Source organism: Equus asinus, chromosome 6 (assembly GCF_041296235.1).
Source record: "Equus asinus isolate D_3611 breed Donkey chromosome 6, EquAss-T2T_v2, whole genome shotgun sequence".
Classification (NCBI taxonomy): domain Eukaryota; kingdom Metazoa; phylum Chordata; class Mammalia; order Perissodactyla; family Equidae; genus Equus; species Equus asinus.
Window position 1 is genome coordinate 39,109,285 of NC_091795.1, and position 17,903 is coordinate 39,127,187.

The 17,903-nt window shown below is 47.2% G+C and overlaps 1 protein-coding gene across 3 annotated transcripts in view; it reads right to left on the reverse strand.

Moving 5' to 3' along the window:
- Positions 1-17,903, reverse strand: part of HK2 (hexokinase 2) — a 57,942-nt gene that overhangs the window by 24,115 nt on the left and 15,924 nt on the right. For all 3 annotated transcript variants that reach the window (XM_014847279.3, XM_044772717.2, XM_044772716.2), the window contains exons 2-3: positions 15,641-15,803; positions 2,058-2,206 (exon numbers count right to left, since the gene is read on the reverse strand). In XM_014847279.3, the coding sequence (XP_014702765.1) occupies positions 2,058-2,206; positions 15,641-15,803 (312 nt within the window). The remainder of the gene's footprint in view (positions 1-2,057; positions 2,207-15,640; positions 15,804-17,903) is intronic.

Sequence of the window (17,903 nt, forward strand, 5' to 3'; positions counted from 1 at the left end):
TTCGGTGACTCCTAACCATGAACTGAGAGAAGCTGAAGAAGGAGCAGAAACAACGTCCCAAGGAAGGCCTTTGTAGAGCAGGTGAAGGGAATACCAGCTTCCATGGACACCCAAGAACAGAGAATAAAGGCTGGACCTGTGGTGTGGTGGCAGTGAGTGTCCCCTCTGTAGGAGGGCTTCCCTGAGGGAACTCTTGAGAGGGAAAGCCCCCAAAGGGCCTCCTCCATAAGATTTCATGTCTGCAGGAGCACCAGCCCCTTCAGGGAGTGCCTCCCTCTCTGGAAGTGGGAGCAGGTAGTCAGGACCCAGGATCACCACGTTGCCTAGTTCCTGGAAACACCTTTCATGTGGACCACATCACACGGCCTACAAAGTGGACAGAGCCCCCTAGAGTTTACAAACACAGGCTCTGATCATATTGATCTGGCTCTGTGTCTTGCCTCTGGCCCCTCCCATGCCTGTGACATAAGGCCAAGTCACTCAACATTTCAAAGCCCAGTTCCACATCTATAAAGTGGAGATAACAGGAGCACCCAGCCTCATAGTGTGAGGATAAAATGAGGAAATCCATACAAAGTGCTTTTCCTCTGCCTGACACACATGAGGTCATCATATGTCAGTTCCTCCCCCTGTTGGCTGCTATCTGTTACAACACAACATTTATTACTTTCTGTGGGGGGTATGTATACCCTGTTGGTCCAGTTGGGCTTTAAGCCCTGGAGGCAAAGGGCCAGGACTTTGATTCCCAGCAAAGATCAGTGCCCAATGCATAGCAGATGCTCAATACATGTTTGGAGACTATTGCAATGGCAGTTCCATCCTTGCTCATCTTTTTCTTACTATTACACAGAGGATTCTTACTTGGATTTCACATTTCTTCCACATCCACTCCTTTTATTGTGTAGATGCTGAGTATAAAACTTGTCTCTAGAATCCACTGAGATATGGAGATGACTAAGCATGGTTTAAGGCCAATGTGGAAATACATGGTGCCCATTGCAATGCCAAATAGGACAGACATCCCAAAGTTGGATTTTGGTGTTTTCTCAACAGGCTCCCATCCTTGTGTGCAAAACCTCTTCTGTTTTGTTTGTTCGTTTTGGTGAGGAAAATTGGTCCTGAGCTAACATCTGTGCCAATCTTCCTCTGTTTTGTATGAGGGTTGCCACCACAGCACGGCTTGAGGAGCAGTGTATAGGTCCGCACCTGGGATCCGCACCCAGGATCTGAATCCGTGAACTCTGAGCCACTGAAGCTGAGCGTGTGAACTTAACCGGTGCCACAGGGCCGGCCCCAGACCTCTTCTGTTTTAGATGGTCAAGAGGAGAAAGCAAATAACCACAGAGGCAAAGGAGTAGGTTCCATTTTCATGCAACACTAGGGCAACAACTGTTGCGTCAAAGAGGGCTGCAGAATGACCACAGTGGCAGGTGGTGGTGTCAAACCACAATTGCGTATCCTACTGACTCACCACTCAATAACACCACTAACAACCACAGGTGTCCAGCAGTGTGGGTCCAGCCTCCTAACAGCAGGTTTTCCTCAACAACCAGTGCACACAAGCAGACCTTAAAAGAGATGGCAAATCAAAACACCTCCTGGGCCAGCCCTGGTGGCCTAGTGGTTAAGTTCAGCATGTTCTGCCTCAGCAGCCCAGGTTCGGTTCCCAGGCATGGACTTACACTGTTTTATTAGCAGCCATGCTGTATTGGTGGCACACATACTAAAAAAATAAAAGAGGAAGATTGGCATGGCCAATCTTAGCTCAGGACAAATCTTCCTCAGAAAACAAAACAAAACAAAACACACCTCCCACTGCAGCACATCCAGACCCCAGGTTCTCACACACATGCTTCCTGCTCTCCAGCCCATGCGCACCTCTCTAGATGGAGGCGCCCCACCTAGCCTCCAGGTATGGAGGAGTGTCACCACAGAGAGAGGGGTCAGGAAATCCGAGCCTCAGGCAGGGTCTCCTCCCTCCGGACCACAGAGAAGGAGCAACATCTGCTCTTGTGGGGCCCAGAGCCCCAGTGGCCACCCTGAGAGAAGGGTCATACCTGGGTGCCACTGCCTTGCATGATGTCCTCAGGGATGGCATAGATCTGGTTCTCCATCTCGACCTTCTGAAGCCCGTTGTCCGTTACTCTCACCCGAAGCACACGGAAGTTGGTCCCTCCAAGGTCCAGAGCCAGGAACTCTCCATGTTCTGCAGAGAGAAGAAGGGCCACTATTAGTGTGAGAAAGATAAGATCAAATTGCTTCACCGAGATGAAGACTTAAAACCCATGAGTCCCTCCATCAACACTGGTCATCTCTGGGTAACAGGGCGGCCAGTGGGTCTGACTTTTTTCCATGCACCTTTATGTATCGTCTGATTCTTTTTCTTAATACTAAGCACTTTTATACTCTTTTAGAATTCACATAAACAATGAGATAGTCTCACATCCAATGATGGGGTGCCCATCCTCTCAGGAGAGCTGACTACTTCCCAAGGACTTTCAGCCAAGTCTCCATTGAGCTTACAGGATGCATCAAGTCCTGAGCCAGGAGTCCACGTCCCCAACACACTCCTCATGTTGCTACAAGCCTGTGAGCCCCTGGACCTACTGCCAAATGGTAAGCCCCATACAAAATTTACTTTTTAATGTTTGCATACAGTGATGACAACATCCCATGGCAGAATGAGAGGGTCAGGTGATGGAGTGGAATGGGGTCCAAATAAATTAAGAGATCGAGCATATAAGCCAAGCAGGTGCCCCCAAAAGAACCCAGGCTTATTCAAATATGAGAAAATACTGACCCAAGAGTATTAAGACAAGAGTCAGGCCACTCCACTGTCCCACTTGGACAAGTCACAGAGCTGGGTTGAAAGGGGGAGAGGGAGACTCCACAGACACATGTAGGGCAAGATCTTCAGGTGTCACCAGGACAGCACAGTCCCTTCCCTCCAGGAAACAAGCAGTGCGGACAGGAAACATCCAGATTCTAGACAATAATACAGCTAGCTGAAGGGATGTGCTCCATTGTATGGCATAGAATGAAAGTGCTGAAGAGGCGCAGAGGCCAAAGCTAGGGCTGGGGGCTGACGGGGCAGGCAAGGGCTGGGGGAGGAGGTGGGCTCACCCCCTTGGCAGCCTCTTCAACCAGTAATGGCTCCATCAGTAATGGTTCTATCAGTCTTCCACTGCCTTGCTGCACACCTTCTCAAAGGATACAGGGTTATTTCCTGGGGGATTCACTTACCGGCATGTTTGTCAACACTCAGCCCCTTTCCTGATGGGAGATTGCCACTGAAGTAGGGCAGAATAGCTAGTAGGGTCAGGGAAATGCTCTGACTAAATGAACCAGTGAGGGTTTATTCTGGGCCCAGGCTCCCTTAGCAGCAATAACTCTTCAGCCCTAAGAAAAGCTATGTCTGCCCGGCTCTCTAAGGACACTACCCACAGCCTCTACAGTTCAGAGGGGCAACTTGGGGTGGACATCATCCACCCTAGATTCCCCAGGGACTTGCCTCCACATAGTCACGGTCTGGTAGTACCTATATACAGAGACTGGCTCTGAAGAGCCTATTACCTACGTCAGAACTCCAGCCGCTTTTTGCTCATGGCAAGTTCCTGAGCCTCTCAGCCCCAGATGCCTCATCTCTAAAACAAGGAAGTCATACTTCATGTGCTTGTTGTGAGGGGAAAAATGAGACAATGGGCTTCAAGCACTCATCAGTGCCAAGAACTTAGGACACACTCAATAAGTACTAGAAACTTTCCATCCAGGCTCTTAGCAAACACTGCCTGACGCCCACGGTTCAGTCTCTCAGTGTTAGAGATGCTTCATGGACTGAAAAGTAAAATCAACATTGCCAGGGGAGACTGCAGAAACAGTCCAAGAAAAGCCATTGGAATCTGTTCCAGCGACTTCAGCATTCCTCCTCAGGGGTACTAATTTTCCATCCCCTCCCCAGCATCTGGAGCCCCCCTCTCCCAATAGCTACAGTTGTTAGATAGCTGGGGCAATCTCAACCCCACCTAGGGTGATTCTGCCCACCTCACGGCCATGGGCAACTTTTCCAGGCACTCTAGTTCTGAGCCTCCCCCGGTAGTGGGACCTCAGCCAGACTGCAGAAAAAGCTATGTGCTGGTTGTCATGGGGAATGAAAAGGAAAATCAAAGATGAACTGCCTGCATCAGCACTCTGCAGACAGGATACATGCAATCCGCTGAATTGGCGACCATGAGGGTTTGAGGCGGCTGAGGCTGCCCCTCGATGGTATGATTCAAGGGCAGCCCAGCTGGATTCACTGGAGGGGCGCAGCTCCATCAAGAAGGGTGGTTTGGCAGTATTTTCCGATGGACTGAGGGAAACCACAAATATTTACAGTTGATAATTCTGTTCCCAGGAAGGAATGTCAACTCGTGCTTTCTCTTCAGGCTCTGACAGAACAGACGTTTCTCTGCATCTCTTCTCCCCAGCATCCCCCTCCACAAATACACATGATCACAACTACTACAGCCAGGAACTATATTCCTTCCAGAGTTCAAAATCTCTGAGGCAGGCCCAGCATTATGACTTCTGGAGCTAAATCCCGAGGTGACCCCTTGGGACAGTGAACAGGTCCTTCGCCTAGTGTCCAGCTCCACACCAAGCCTGAGAAACCCTCACAGAGCAGCGGTTAAGAGCTGGACCTTAGAGATGGGTCGGCAGGCTTTGTTGTGAATTCCAGCTCAGCTGCTGCACTATCTGTGTGGCCTCTCTGAGCATGGCAACTCACCTGCAGGACAGGGCTCATAATGCTGACTTCTCCCAGGGGTCGTGAGGCTTACACGAAATACAGAACATGTTATATGTGAATATATAGGCACACAGTAAGCCGTCAATAAATGACTGTTCTCGTCACTGTTATTATTCCTTTGTTTGACAATGTAGCTCCTCTCCCAGTTCTTCTCAGCCCCTCCAATCCCTACCTACTCCTACTCCTGGCTCAAGTCCTGCCTCCACTGTGAACCTTCCAGGACATTCCAGAAGCCCAGAGCAGAGAGTGTCTGAGTGTGTGATGGAGCGTGAAGGAGGATCACTGTGGACCTGGGACAGTCAGACTGGATGGGCAGGAGCAAGGCTCTGAGGCAGGAAAGTATGCCTGTAGCAGGTTTCTTAAAGTACAAGCCACGTGGCAGAGGACCCAGCAAGGTCCAGAAAGATCATTCTGTTAAATATCATAGTTTGTTCTGAGGCAATGTATTAAGTAAACATCTCACATTGCATTTGCTCACTGATGGTTCATTTGTTGAACAAAATGTTTGAGTGTCAACCATGGGATTTATATATGAGACTGTCAGATCAGAGGGAAGATTCTTTTATTGTTAAGCATACTTACATGTCAGGAAAACAATTTTAACTTTTTAAAAATAAAAAAATACAAACATTTGATCTTTAAAAGTTGAATCGAGTACAAAAGTGGAAAAAAATCAAAAGCCAACATCTCTTTTTCTTCTCCACATCCTGAAAGTAACCACTATTAATGTTTCTTGGGTATTCTTATTTTATAAAGACAGTGCAGGTTGTTAACGAACACATTCCAAGAAAAGGGTCAGAATCACTAGTTCTAAGGTTATGTATTTTTAATTTGGAAGATGTTGCCAAACTATCTTCCTAAAAGTTCTCACCAGTTTCCACACAAACCAACAGGTGAGTCTCACTGTCACCAGAGTCCATGCTATGTAGCAATTAATCTTTGCCAGCCTTCTAGGTCAAAGTGGTATCTCATTTTTTAAACTTGGTTTCTTTCTTTTGAGCAAGGTTAGACATTTTGAATTTTTGGCTGGGGTTTTGAATTCCTTTTCCTGTGACTTTTCTATAAGTGTCTTCTGCCTTTAAAAAAACTCATTATTTTCTTAGTAACCGAGAAGAGCTCTTTGTATAATAAGGAAAATAGTTTTTTGGTTGTCTATTTGGAATTATTTTTTTCCAGTTGGATGTTTGTCTTTTAATTTTGTTCATAGTATTTCTGCCATGCAGAAATGTTTAATTTTTATGTTTTCAAAATATTTATGGTTTCTGGGTCTTATGTTGTGTTCCCAAGAAATTCTGAAGAAGATGATGTGAGGTCACCACCCTTCCTGAATCTCTCCAATTCCTCCTAAATGCGGCCAGCACCACTGCCAAAATAAGGGAAGCAAAGTTTTGCCATAGTTTTGTTTAAAAGACCAAATTCATCTTCCATTTTCTTATCTGACTTTTTTGAAAAATGAAGCCCAGAACCCTGTCTTCATCTCTCTTGTCCCTAGGAGAGAGTTTGGACTTTCCCCCCTACAGCTGGATTGTCAAGGTGATAAAACAATGGAAAGGCAGAGGCAGGCGTGAGAAAGATTTAGTTGATTAAAGGGCCTTCATGTACGGGGCTGGTCCAGTGGCACAGCGGTTAATCGAGCACGTTCCACTTCTCAGCGGCCCAGGGCTCCCCAGTTCGGATCCCGGGTGCGGACATGGCACCACTTGGCACGCCATGCTGTGGCAGGCATCCCACATATAAAGTAGAGGAAGATGAGGATGTTAGCTCAGGGCCAGTCTTCCTCAGCAAAAAGAGGAGGATTGGCAGCAGCTATTAGCTCAGGGCTAATCTTCCTCAAAAAAAAAAGCCCCTTCATGTAGATCAGAGGGAAGATTCTGACCCTCTGATGTTTTCCATGGAAGAGAAACTAATGTTTGCCAAGTGATGGCCACTTTCTTTATAAACATGATCTCATTCATATAACTCTCAGCAATCCTGTTGGGCATTATAATCCAAATTTTTCAAATGAGAAAATGAAGGTTCAGATCAAGGAATTGAAACCAAGGTTGAAATCCAGGTCTGGCTCTCTAGCAAAGTTTTCTACTGCAATGAGCAAAGGGGCTGCTCATGGGAAAGTTGTAAACCCTCAAATAAGGAGTTCTTCATTAACAATGCCCAGAGCCTAAAACCCAGGGGTCACCAGCAGCCTCCACGCTGGCCCGGGCAGTAGAGGAAGTGATACTATGGTTCAGAAGTTGAGTCACCCGGTTAAGGTCATGCAGGGATAAATGACCATTGGATTTGAACTGACCCTGAAGCCCCATGCTTGTCCCACTGCACCACACCCACATCTCTCCTGGCTCTGGTTCCTGGAAGCTGAGGATTACCTGGCTCAGAATCCAGGATGGAAGCAAATAAGCCATAAAGTGATGAAAAAGAAAGCAAACACACCCTAATCTATATCAGTAACTGTGCCCCCACCCCTCCCCGCCCAGCCGGGGCTTTCTAAATGGGAAAGTGCTCTCAGACTTGAGCGGGAAGTGGCAGACACACGTCCACTGGAAAGAGGCAACATGCCCTTCTCCCCAGAGGAACCCAGGACCTGCTAAAGCTTGTCAATGCAGGCTTTTTTTGGGAGCCACAAATTGGTGCCATCTCATACACTTGTACCAAACCTCTGTTCCAACCTTACCGGACACTCTCCAAGCCCTCTCTGCTGAAGTGTCTCCTAATTAAATGCATACCCCTCCAAAAATGGACAAGAGGTACCAACCCTCTACTAAAAGAAAACAAGTGCTCAAAGAAGTGATGCTGGCTCACAGTTAAGGGAAAATGGCAATAGGAGTATGAGGTTGTGCCATCCTCCATCAAACTGTCCAGCAGTTAAGATTCAAGTTGTTCCCCTTGGCAGAGTTTGTTTGTTGACTCATTTCCCATCCAGCACTGTCATCCTGCCAACTTTCAGTGAGGTTCTTATCAAATACATAAGGTCAGCAAGCTAAAGAGGCTTCAATTTCTCCTAGGAACCCACCTGTCTCAGGGAAAGGCTGAGGACTAAAATGGCATTTGACTAACCGCCTGAACGCTAAGTCACCGTCATCTTAGTTGATGGAACATCAGTAATGAATTTGAGCGGGCCATCACTCCAGCATTGTTAAAGTCACTCACTACCAGGTGGCCTGGTACCTGACAATGTCCACGCGGTTTCTGAGGGGTGAGGGACAAGGGCCAGTTGAATTTTCCAACAGGGTCTATTTTCAATCATTAGGTACTTGCCACTAATTAAAATAGATTGCCACCTGTTCCTCTCATCAGGAGCTTGAAGTGGTGTGCCAACGAGTGCTCTAAGAGTGACCAGCAAACAGATTTGGCTTGGTTTTGTATTTTTAAGCAGCAGTGCCCTTTTGTCAAAGGCACCTGCGTTCAGAAGTGGCAGTGCCCTGGCTGGTTAAGGCTGAAGCCAGAGCCCAACCCCTCACCCCCAGGGTTCTTCACATGATTAAATGGACTTCTTTGGAATCACAAGCTCCACAAGCCTCCTTTTTAAACAAGTGGATTTTATGGAGCGTTCCCAGAGTTCTGGGGATCCTTGAAGGTGGCCAATTCTGCCCTTAGTGAGGGTTAAGAGAGGCCAATTAAGGCACAGCCTCACCTCCCACATCCTCAGTTCCAATTTTATCTCTTAACTGTCTTATGTATGGCGTACATGAAAGATTTCATTCTGTCTAAAGTTGGGAGTGGGGTCCACTACTTCAAAAATGTTTTAAAAATCACTACTTTGAGAGTCAAACACTGAATCTATTCTAGGATCTCCCAACAAAATACTTCCCAATTCTGCAATGAGTTATTTCAACACTGAGCACTGAAGACAGTTACTAAAAGCTTCTCAGCTGCCTAGTGCCATATGCAACCCAAGTCCCTGACTGGACAGGAAGAAAGGGAGCAACCAGGTGCGCTGTGGCGAGAACCACGACAGGAGTGTTACAGAAGCGACTATTTCTGCTCAGACAAGGGAGCCTTCTTGGGAGGCAACAGGAGCCAGCCAGGTCTTAGTGGACGGATATGCAGTTGCCAGAGAGAGAAAAGGGGGCACATAAAGAGATGTGGAAGTTCATGGTGTGCTCAAGGAATGGCATGTCTGGAGTGGCAGCAACACAGGGCTCCTATGACATGGCTACAAACACCCAGCAAACACTAAGGCCAAGGACTTTGCCTTTTAATCAGAAGGTCAGATTTGTGTTTTCAAAAGGGCTCCAGTAGCACTGTGGATGATGGGTCTTGAGCCAGAGAGGCTGGTGAGAGGCTGCTGCAATATGGTCTAGCTGAGCAGTGATGAAGGCCTACCTTCCAGGGCCATGTAGGGTGGTCAGTCACCCTTGTTTGCCCAGGATTGGCATGGGAGTTTCAGTGCTAAAACTGGGAGAGTCCCAGGAAAGCCGGGATGGCTGGTCACCCCAGGGCCACGTTAGATCCAACCATGGGGTCATCAGCTTTTCTTTGTCACCCAACGTCCAAGACATGCAGCCTCCAACTTTGAGGTACAAGACATACATCCATACTTTTACATCCAGTTTCTGAAGTGGCCCTATAATGATTCAATGCCCCCAAAGGAACCTGTTGCTACCTGCCCTGCAATAGCAGGAATGCTTCCAGGGGCCCCAGGTGACTGCACTGAACATTCCAATCTTCCTCCATGGAGTGGCTCTGGGTTGAGGGGGACCTTGTTTATCCTTTAGTTTTCAAGTACCTGCTAGCAATGGGCCACTCTAAGAATGTATGGCATGGACACCAACTAAGAAAAGGACTAAAAAGATAAACCTCCAGGTCTCAAGTAAGTAATCCAGCAAAACTACCTGTGGCAGATACAGGATTCGAGGCACCTATTTCCCGTGTACATGGAACCACCACAGTCCCTATAACATCCGGTAAGCTCCAGGATCCCAGCTACTCCACCATAATACAATGCCATCTCCACTCAATAGCTCAGAAATAAAGTGACCCCATGTTGCTAAAGCTATCAAATCACATAGTCAGTTAATGCTGGTGTCTGGTACATTCAAGGATGAGGGTAATCTGATCTTCTACATCATTGGTTTTCAAACCATCTTAAGCAACAGGGTGCCAAAAGATAGAAATAGAGAAACACAGAGCTGCTCCAATTGAAGGGAGGGTCTGGGAGCACATAAACACATTTTGAGTGCCCCCAAGCTCCCGGAGCACCATCAGAGAGCACCGTGCTGGTGCCTTCATACTCAGGAGATGTTTCTTAAGCTCAAAATATGTGCCAGTCAGACAGGCGTAACGTTAGCTCCAGAGATGTGAAACTGCTCTTCAAAAGATTAAAACGTGGTTATTTCAATGTGCTGAGCGTGTTGAGATTTTCAGGCAGGCAGACCTGGGTTCAAATCCCGTTTTAATATGGATTAGCCATATGATTTCAGGTAAATTATTAGAAATCTGATACTCAGATTTCATCATCTCTTAAAAGAGGGTAGATATTAATAACCTACCTAGCCAGCACCTTCCCTCCACTCCCCAGGACTCACACACACACACACACAAGCACACAGGTTTTGGTCAAGATTCAATGCAATGAATGAATGTGTAAAGTGTTTGGCATAATGCCTGATGCATGTAAATGTTTCGTAAACTCTAGCGACTACTGTATGGTGGCTATTTATCACTGCAATCTCTAGTTTATATTACAGGCACCATATAAACCCAGTTATTAACCTGCGTGTGTGCTAGCTATTGATCAGTCTCCACTGCGTGGCTGTTGATATAATGCTGAGCAACCAAGATAAGGGCTCTTTTCAGGGTTTTACCAGCCTCTTTGCAAGCTGTCCCCAGCCTCGTCTCTCTTTATCATATTGTGTAATTGTGTTATATGACCCAGTATCACTCTGTAATCATTTCATCTGTGTAAGCCTTAGCTCCCCGAGGACAATTTTTACTGTTCAAAGGCAGGACACGAGGACCAGCATCAGAGGGGATTCTATGGAACGAACTGAACAGCGAGGGTTGAGTTACTAACAGAAGAATTAATGCATTGTGCTAGCAGTGTAGGGGGTAGGTAAACATAAAACGTGCCACTAGTGATGCACCTAAGGGCCAGGCATTGACTCACCCGTGAAAATAATTCAAAACTCAGGGAAGGGGGGCAGAGGCTCCGTCTGGGTAGACATGGTGCTGGGCGTGCCTCCTGCTGTGGTGCATTGTGGCTGCCTAGGACTGTATTCACAACACAAGTGAGAAGGTCATGTATCCGACTGTCCTCTTAATTCTCAGACGGCCAACCTTCCAGTGTTTCCTCTTTTTACAAATGAGGGAAAGAAGGATGAGGCATAAATGAACTGCTCTAAAGCATACAGCTTGAAGTCAACCCCATTTAAGCCTAGAATTCTGATCGCCACCCCTCACCGCACACTGCCCTGAATCCACCTCTCATCTCTGGCAAGAAGTAGGCACTTCTACAAATGCCCGTCTAGGACAAGACCGGGTGAAGAGCATTTAAGGCAGTGGCTTTCGAAATAAAAGCTGAAAAAAATTTAGTGGGTCCTGACTAGCAACTTTTTTAAAGAATAGAAATAATAATCTGACTGTGTCACATTTAAGAATGAACGCGGGTTCCTGGAACTTGTTTCAGTTGTGTTTCAATATGTACATGTATGTTTCTCGCTATGAGTATATAGTCTAGAAAAGTTAGAGCCACTGATTTAAAGATTAGGTCCCTCTAGATCAGAGGTTTAGCACTGAGGTTTAATTTTCCAGATCTGAAAGGTAACGCTGGGAAGCAATGGGCTGAGAAAGGTTGAATGAGGCCAGCCTGGAGCAGGCAGCACTTGAGCAAAGGCCTCCAGCCTTCTATGGGAGAGACACACATCACGTAGCAGCAACAAAGCCCAGACTGTGGCCTGGGCCACGAAGCAGATGCACCAGCAAGGCCCCACGGGCTTTGTGACCACATCTGGGGGAAAGGCAGTCGTCCCTGCACACAGCTGCTCCTCAGTCCCTCATCTCAGCACTTTACTAAGGTGCCAACAACAAAGGAGAATTTCCAGCTTTGATAGGCTTCATCTATTCAAGAGTCACCAATCCTTGTCACCATATTCCATAACTCACAGCCCCAACTAACAAATGATAAACTTGAAAGCCTTACACTCCCCCATGTTCCCCTCCCCAGTTCCATTTTCCTTTCCTTCTTTCCAGAAATAGCCCCTATCATTTACTCTTCAAAGGCAGGACACGAGGACCAGCCTCAGAGGGGATTCTATGGAACAAACTGAACAGCGAGGGTTGAGTTACTAACAGAAGAATTAATGCATTGTGCTAGCAGTGTAGGGGGTAGGTAAACATAAAACGTGCCACTAGTGATGCACCTAAGGGCCAGGCATTGACTCACCCGTGCCTATTAAATTATATTCTAATAAGCCTATCAAATTATATTCTAATAATTTTATCTGTGTGTCTCTATAGGCAAGGTATAGCACTGCTTTGAGGGATTTTAAAAAAATTTTTCACTCATTGTTTTTTAGATGTATTCATATTTATATATGCTCCTTTATGTAACATGCTGTCTAGTATTCCACCACATGGATATTCCATAAACTACTTCCAATATGTTGTCATTATAAGCAACACTGCTATGAACATTCTTAGGCATGTCTCCTTGAGTTCATATGGGAGTTTGTGCAACGTATAATTGGAAGTAGAATTGCTGAGTTGTCATATATACATATTTTTAACTAACCTAGTTATTGCCAACCTCACGTCCCAGAATAACCACTATTAATAGTTCAATATATGTCCTTGAGACTTTATTAATCTGTACACACACATATACACATGAGTTTACAGAATAGGAATACTGTACAGTCATGTGTCACTTAACCATGGGGATACGTTCTGAGAAACGCATCGCTGGGAATTTTGTCATTGTGTGAACGTCACAGAGAGTACTTACACGAACCTAGATGGTACAGCCTACTGCACACCTAGGCTCTATGGTACTAATCTTATGGGACCACTGTCGTATATGCGGTCAGTCATTGACTGAAATGTTGTTATGCAGCACATGGCAGTATAGACAAATCTATCTCAAACTTTATGATAAGTTGTAGAGGACCGTTTCCCGCATTAATTGAGCTATATGATGAACTTTAAGGATTTTTCCCTCATCGCAATATTTCAATGAACTTTGTGAGTAAATATACTAACCCACTAGTTCTAGTACACACGCAGAACAGTTTGGGACTGCTGCCATCTACCTCTTTATCTTACAAAGGAGAAAAGGCTGTGACTCCCAGAGAGACAGGGTGAGGAGCTGGTCCACAGACGCCCTGAGCAAGTGAGGAACGAAGGAGCTGCGGGCCGGGCTCCCTACAGTCTGGGCTCCAGCACTCTAGGGGGCACTTTCTCTACTTCAGTGAACAAAACATTCCAATACACTGTAATCCTTCTACACACCATCTCCATTTACACTGTAGAATTTGAGATTATAACGAGGCACTCTGGGTATCACAAAAGTCATGTAAAATCTCCCCGTTCCTGTGTGGAAAGGAGGTCAGGCAGACAAGTCTTGCTCCAGACCCTTCCACCCCAGAAAGCTGGCTGCAGGAGTCAGCCTCTGGCTCCGGTCCTCGGTCCAGGCAACTCCCATTCCTATAAGCCAAAAGCATACTTGCTTGCTCCACTCTGGGGAAGCAGTGGGCCACAGGCAGGCTCTCAGGACTCCAGCCCGAGGTCAGGGAAGGAGACTCAATGGCCACACGGTGCAGTAACCGGTGCACACTTCAAGAGGCAGAGGGAGTCTCCATGCCTTCAATCTCAGGGAAGCAACGAAAAAGTAAAAAGCCAGTCCCATACCTAGTTTGCCCCAAGAAACTGATTCACCTGCCTATAATACAGGCCAGGCATCCAGCCCTAACCCCATTTTAAAAAATCTCAGCTGAGCGTGTGCCATGCGTTCTGGTGCTGAGCACACAGGCCCACCCGTGCCCGCACACACGCAATAGATGGGGTACAATCTCAATGCCTGACCTTTGGCCCATGTGAGTTTGAATCCTGACTCAGCTTCTCGTTAGCTGTGTGAGCCTGGGCAAGTTATTTGACCATCCAAGCTTCAAATGCGTCATCTACAAGAAATGTAAATAAAATTTGTACCTATCTTATAGGGTTTTGTGAAATGTAAATAAGTTACTCTACATAGGTGCTCAGAAAAGCCATTAGTCCCATAAGATATGTTCAGGAAATATTTAAGATACTTGCTTAGTGCTACTCCCTGAAATAAAGACAAGGTCCCCAGACTTAAGGAGCTAATAACTTTATTGGAATGTCAAACAATGGAAGCAACTGTGGCTGCCAGGCAGAGGGAGTGGAAGGTACAGTAAACGTGCCATTCTAGAGGGTATACAAGCGATATCCAGGAATTGGAGGAGGCCCCTCACCTAAAGGACCTCTTTGATGGGTTGAGACACACACACTCAGAGAACAATCCTGAACAAGGTCACAGCCTCAGTGCTGGGTCCAGGCCAGGTCCCAAGGCTTCAGCAAACACACACTCATTTTAGAAATCATAGAAAGGTACAAATCTCGTTAGACAAACCAGGTCCCTAGAGGCTCTCAGGAAGGTAAGCCTCAAGGACAAAGCTGTGATGGAAAGGCTGAAGGCAAGTGGCCTAGGAACAAGCCCTGTCCCGTGCCCTCCCCATCCCCATTCCCAGGACTCCTCTGCAGATGCCTCCCCAGCGACCAGCTTCTCGGCAGTCTCCTCCCTCAGGTTCTCAGACTCTAGCTTCCTGGTTCTCCTACCACCCTGGCAGCTGCCTCTCGGTTTCTTTCTCCCACCCTGTAGATGTGGGGAGCTATTCCACACACCTCACTCCTGCTGGCCCCACAGTTACCTCATCTCTAAAATGGAGGGTTATCGTGAGGATTAAATGCAACACTCAGTGTGAAAGCGCTGACACAACTTAGATCTGTTCCCTTCTCTGAGGATGTTGCCACCCCCCAGGCAGCTGGGCTCCACATCCACGTCCCCTGAGAATCCTCTTTCGTCCCTGCCCACCACATCCCACCAGGTCCATGTCCTGTGCTCTACCAGATGCCTGTCACTCCCCCATCCCCTCCACATATGCTGCTGCTGATGTGCATTCCCACGACAGTTCTGCTCGCGCCCCTCAACACCTTTCAGTCTCTCCCCCATGCTCACCTTTCTTGGATTTGATTAAATCACTTGCTGGGTGGCGCATCACGAAATACAGAGTCTGTATCTAACAAAGGGATTAAACAAAGCTTGACAAGTTCTTATTGCACAACTTCAGAGCCTTTAATACCTTAATATGCGCCGTGGCTTTTCGCATTCTCCCAAGTTTATTTGGACTTCTAGTACTCTTTTTTTCATGGAGTTCAAGAACAATCTAGGACAACATGTACTACACTGTTTCTCCAGCAAGCCTGTGGAATGTGCCGGTTAGGGGTACCAGAGAGCGAGTGCCATGTGATCACCTTAGGCACATTTGCCATTTGTCGCCATCATTGTACGCAATCTCAGCAGGACTACCAAATCCCAAACTGAGCCAAGCAGCCTTTCTCAGCACACGGATGGGAAATAATGGCAGGCAGCCATGCCCTGGTAGGATGACAGAGATTTACTTCTACCTTGACTGCCAAGGATGCCTGCCTTGCCAGTCTTCCTGCCTATCCCCTCCCACAGCCTTCTGTTAAATTCCCTGTATGCTTAAATCAGCCAGGGTTGCTTTCTGAAGCTTGAAACCCAAGAATCTTCACTGGCATGTAGTTCTTTGGGTCCCTGAGCAAAGCCACCCACATCTCCCCCTGGTAATGGAGCACCCAGAGCCATCCCCCCAGGTGCAGCACCTGTCCCGTCTGGAGTGGACCTCACAAAGGTGGGCAGCATTTTCACTGAAGCCGTGGGATGGGTGGTGGCTGCAAGCCCCTTCTCCATCTCCTTGCGGAACCGCTTAGAGATCTCCAGGAGGGTCTCATCAGAAAGACGCATATGGTAGAGATACTGGTCAACCTGAAAGAAGGGGAAAGAGTAGAGACGCATTGGTTAAATAAATTATGGTATACATCTATGTCATGGAACATCATCACTCAGCCCTTCAAAAGAATACAATCTGTTCTGTACAGGTTGTTAAAGATCATTTAACCAGAATCTATTTGACAAGACTTTGTCTTTTAGGGAAAAAAAACTAAACTAAAAATTAAAATTAGAAAAACAGGTTTAACTTTATTTCTGGAGAATGATGAAGGCATATTGGGAAAGAGAAGAGTTCTCTTCAGAAAGGTTGAGTTTCAGTGTCTGTGACAATATCCCTGGAACCGAGGTTCATTACTGACCCTCATCTCTTGCCCCCCTCCCCCCATACTTCATGAGGCCAGTCATGCCAATCTTACTCCCCTCCCCCTAGGCCAAGCAGCCATCACCTCTTGCCTGGACTTATATATAATCCCCAATTCTACTCTTATCTCTTCTGTCCATTTTCCACCCCCGGCCACAATATACCATTCTCTTGCTTAAAACCTTGCAGTGGCTTCTAATTAGAACAAAACCCAAAATCCTTCCAAGGCCCTATACGATCTGGCCTCTCCCCACTCCTAATCTTGTTGCATGCCTCTGCACCCTTGTGCAGACTCTATCCTTGGTTCCATGCCCCGTCTCGCCCAACTTGCCCTCCCCTGCCTTGGAGCCCATTCACACAGGCTCTACAGACCTTATCCTACTCTTCATTTGCTGATCTCTTAGCAATCCTTCAGGCCTCCATCCACAGAGGCCTTCTCTGATCTTCCTAATAAATGGTCAGGACTCCTTGTTATTCTAAGAACTTTTCCCTTTACAGCACCATCCACAATTTGGAAATATCTATTTATTAGTGTCCAAATCATAAGCACCAAGGGCAAGAAGACCCATGTCTATTTGTACACCCTTGCATGCCTGGAGCCTCACACTGTGCCTGACACCTAACAGAGGCTCCATCTACAGAGTAATGCAACCTCTCCTGTCCTCAGAGGCTGGGGCAGGGGCAGCTCTCCCTAGTTACTTCATTGATCTTGTTTCCAAGATTAATTTACGTGAACTTTTCCCAGATTTAAACTGGGAAAAGGAGAAACATCAGGAGTCCCTCTCAGACAGTTTCCTTCTTGAAAGTTCTCATCTGCCTTGGCCATGGATACTCCCAGTTTTCTCCTATCAGGATAGGAATCCACCCAAGGAGGCACCGACATTTCCAGAATATCCCTGCTCTCCGCAGCAGTGTCCAGGATAGGAGAGCATGCTGACCGTGGAAGGACAGGGATAGAATCAGGGCCGTTGGGCCAGGTCCCAGCTGTGCCCTCAAGGTGTGATGGTCATGGTCCTCGCAGCCTCATCAGCAAACTAAGGCACCAGAAAGGACTCTGCTTTTTCCAGCTCCGAAACTCCAGGCCACGTCTGGGAACAACCTTAGATGTCCTCATGGGTCATAGTAATAACAGCAAACCCTGATGAGGCACTGATCCCGTTCTCAAGGGTTTACACCCACTACACCCAGCAACTCATTTAATCCTCACAACAGCCCTGTGAGGCAGGCAGTGTTATTACCTCCATTCTACCGAAAGGGGAAGGCAACGTGCCCAAAGTCACACAGACGCCAAGGGTCGAGCCGGGATTGGACTGGGCCGCCCGGCCCATCTGTGCTCTTGTCTGCTCTGCTAGATGAAGGCCCCTCTTCTGCTGAACAGCGGGGCCCGTATGGGCCAAATGGTTTCACAGCGCATTCAGGCAGGCCACGTCCATCAAAAGGCCATCTTCTATTCCAGTCATCCCCCGACGCACACATGAAGGGTAAGCAGTGGAGGGCACATTCCACGGGGCTGGCCTGATATGTCAAAGGGCAGTAGACATATCTCTGGACGTTATCATGAGTTTGACACATGACCAAGCTGGAGCTCCCACATTACTACTTTCCCAAGAGAGAAGGAGAGGGCCAGAAGCCACCCACCCCCTGCCTCCATAGATGGCTCTGGGTGTTGCAAAGGAAGCAAGAGTTCCTGGATGGGAGAGCAAAGCCGGTACTGCCTTGTTAAGAAGTTGTCACTTCTTGGAGTGTGAGGTCACAGATGCAAAAGAGCAAAAGCA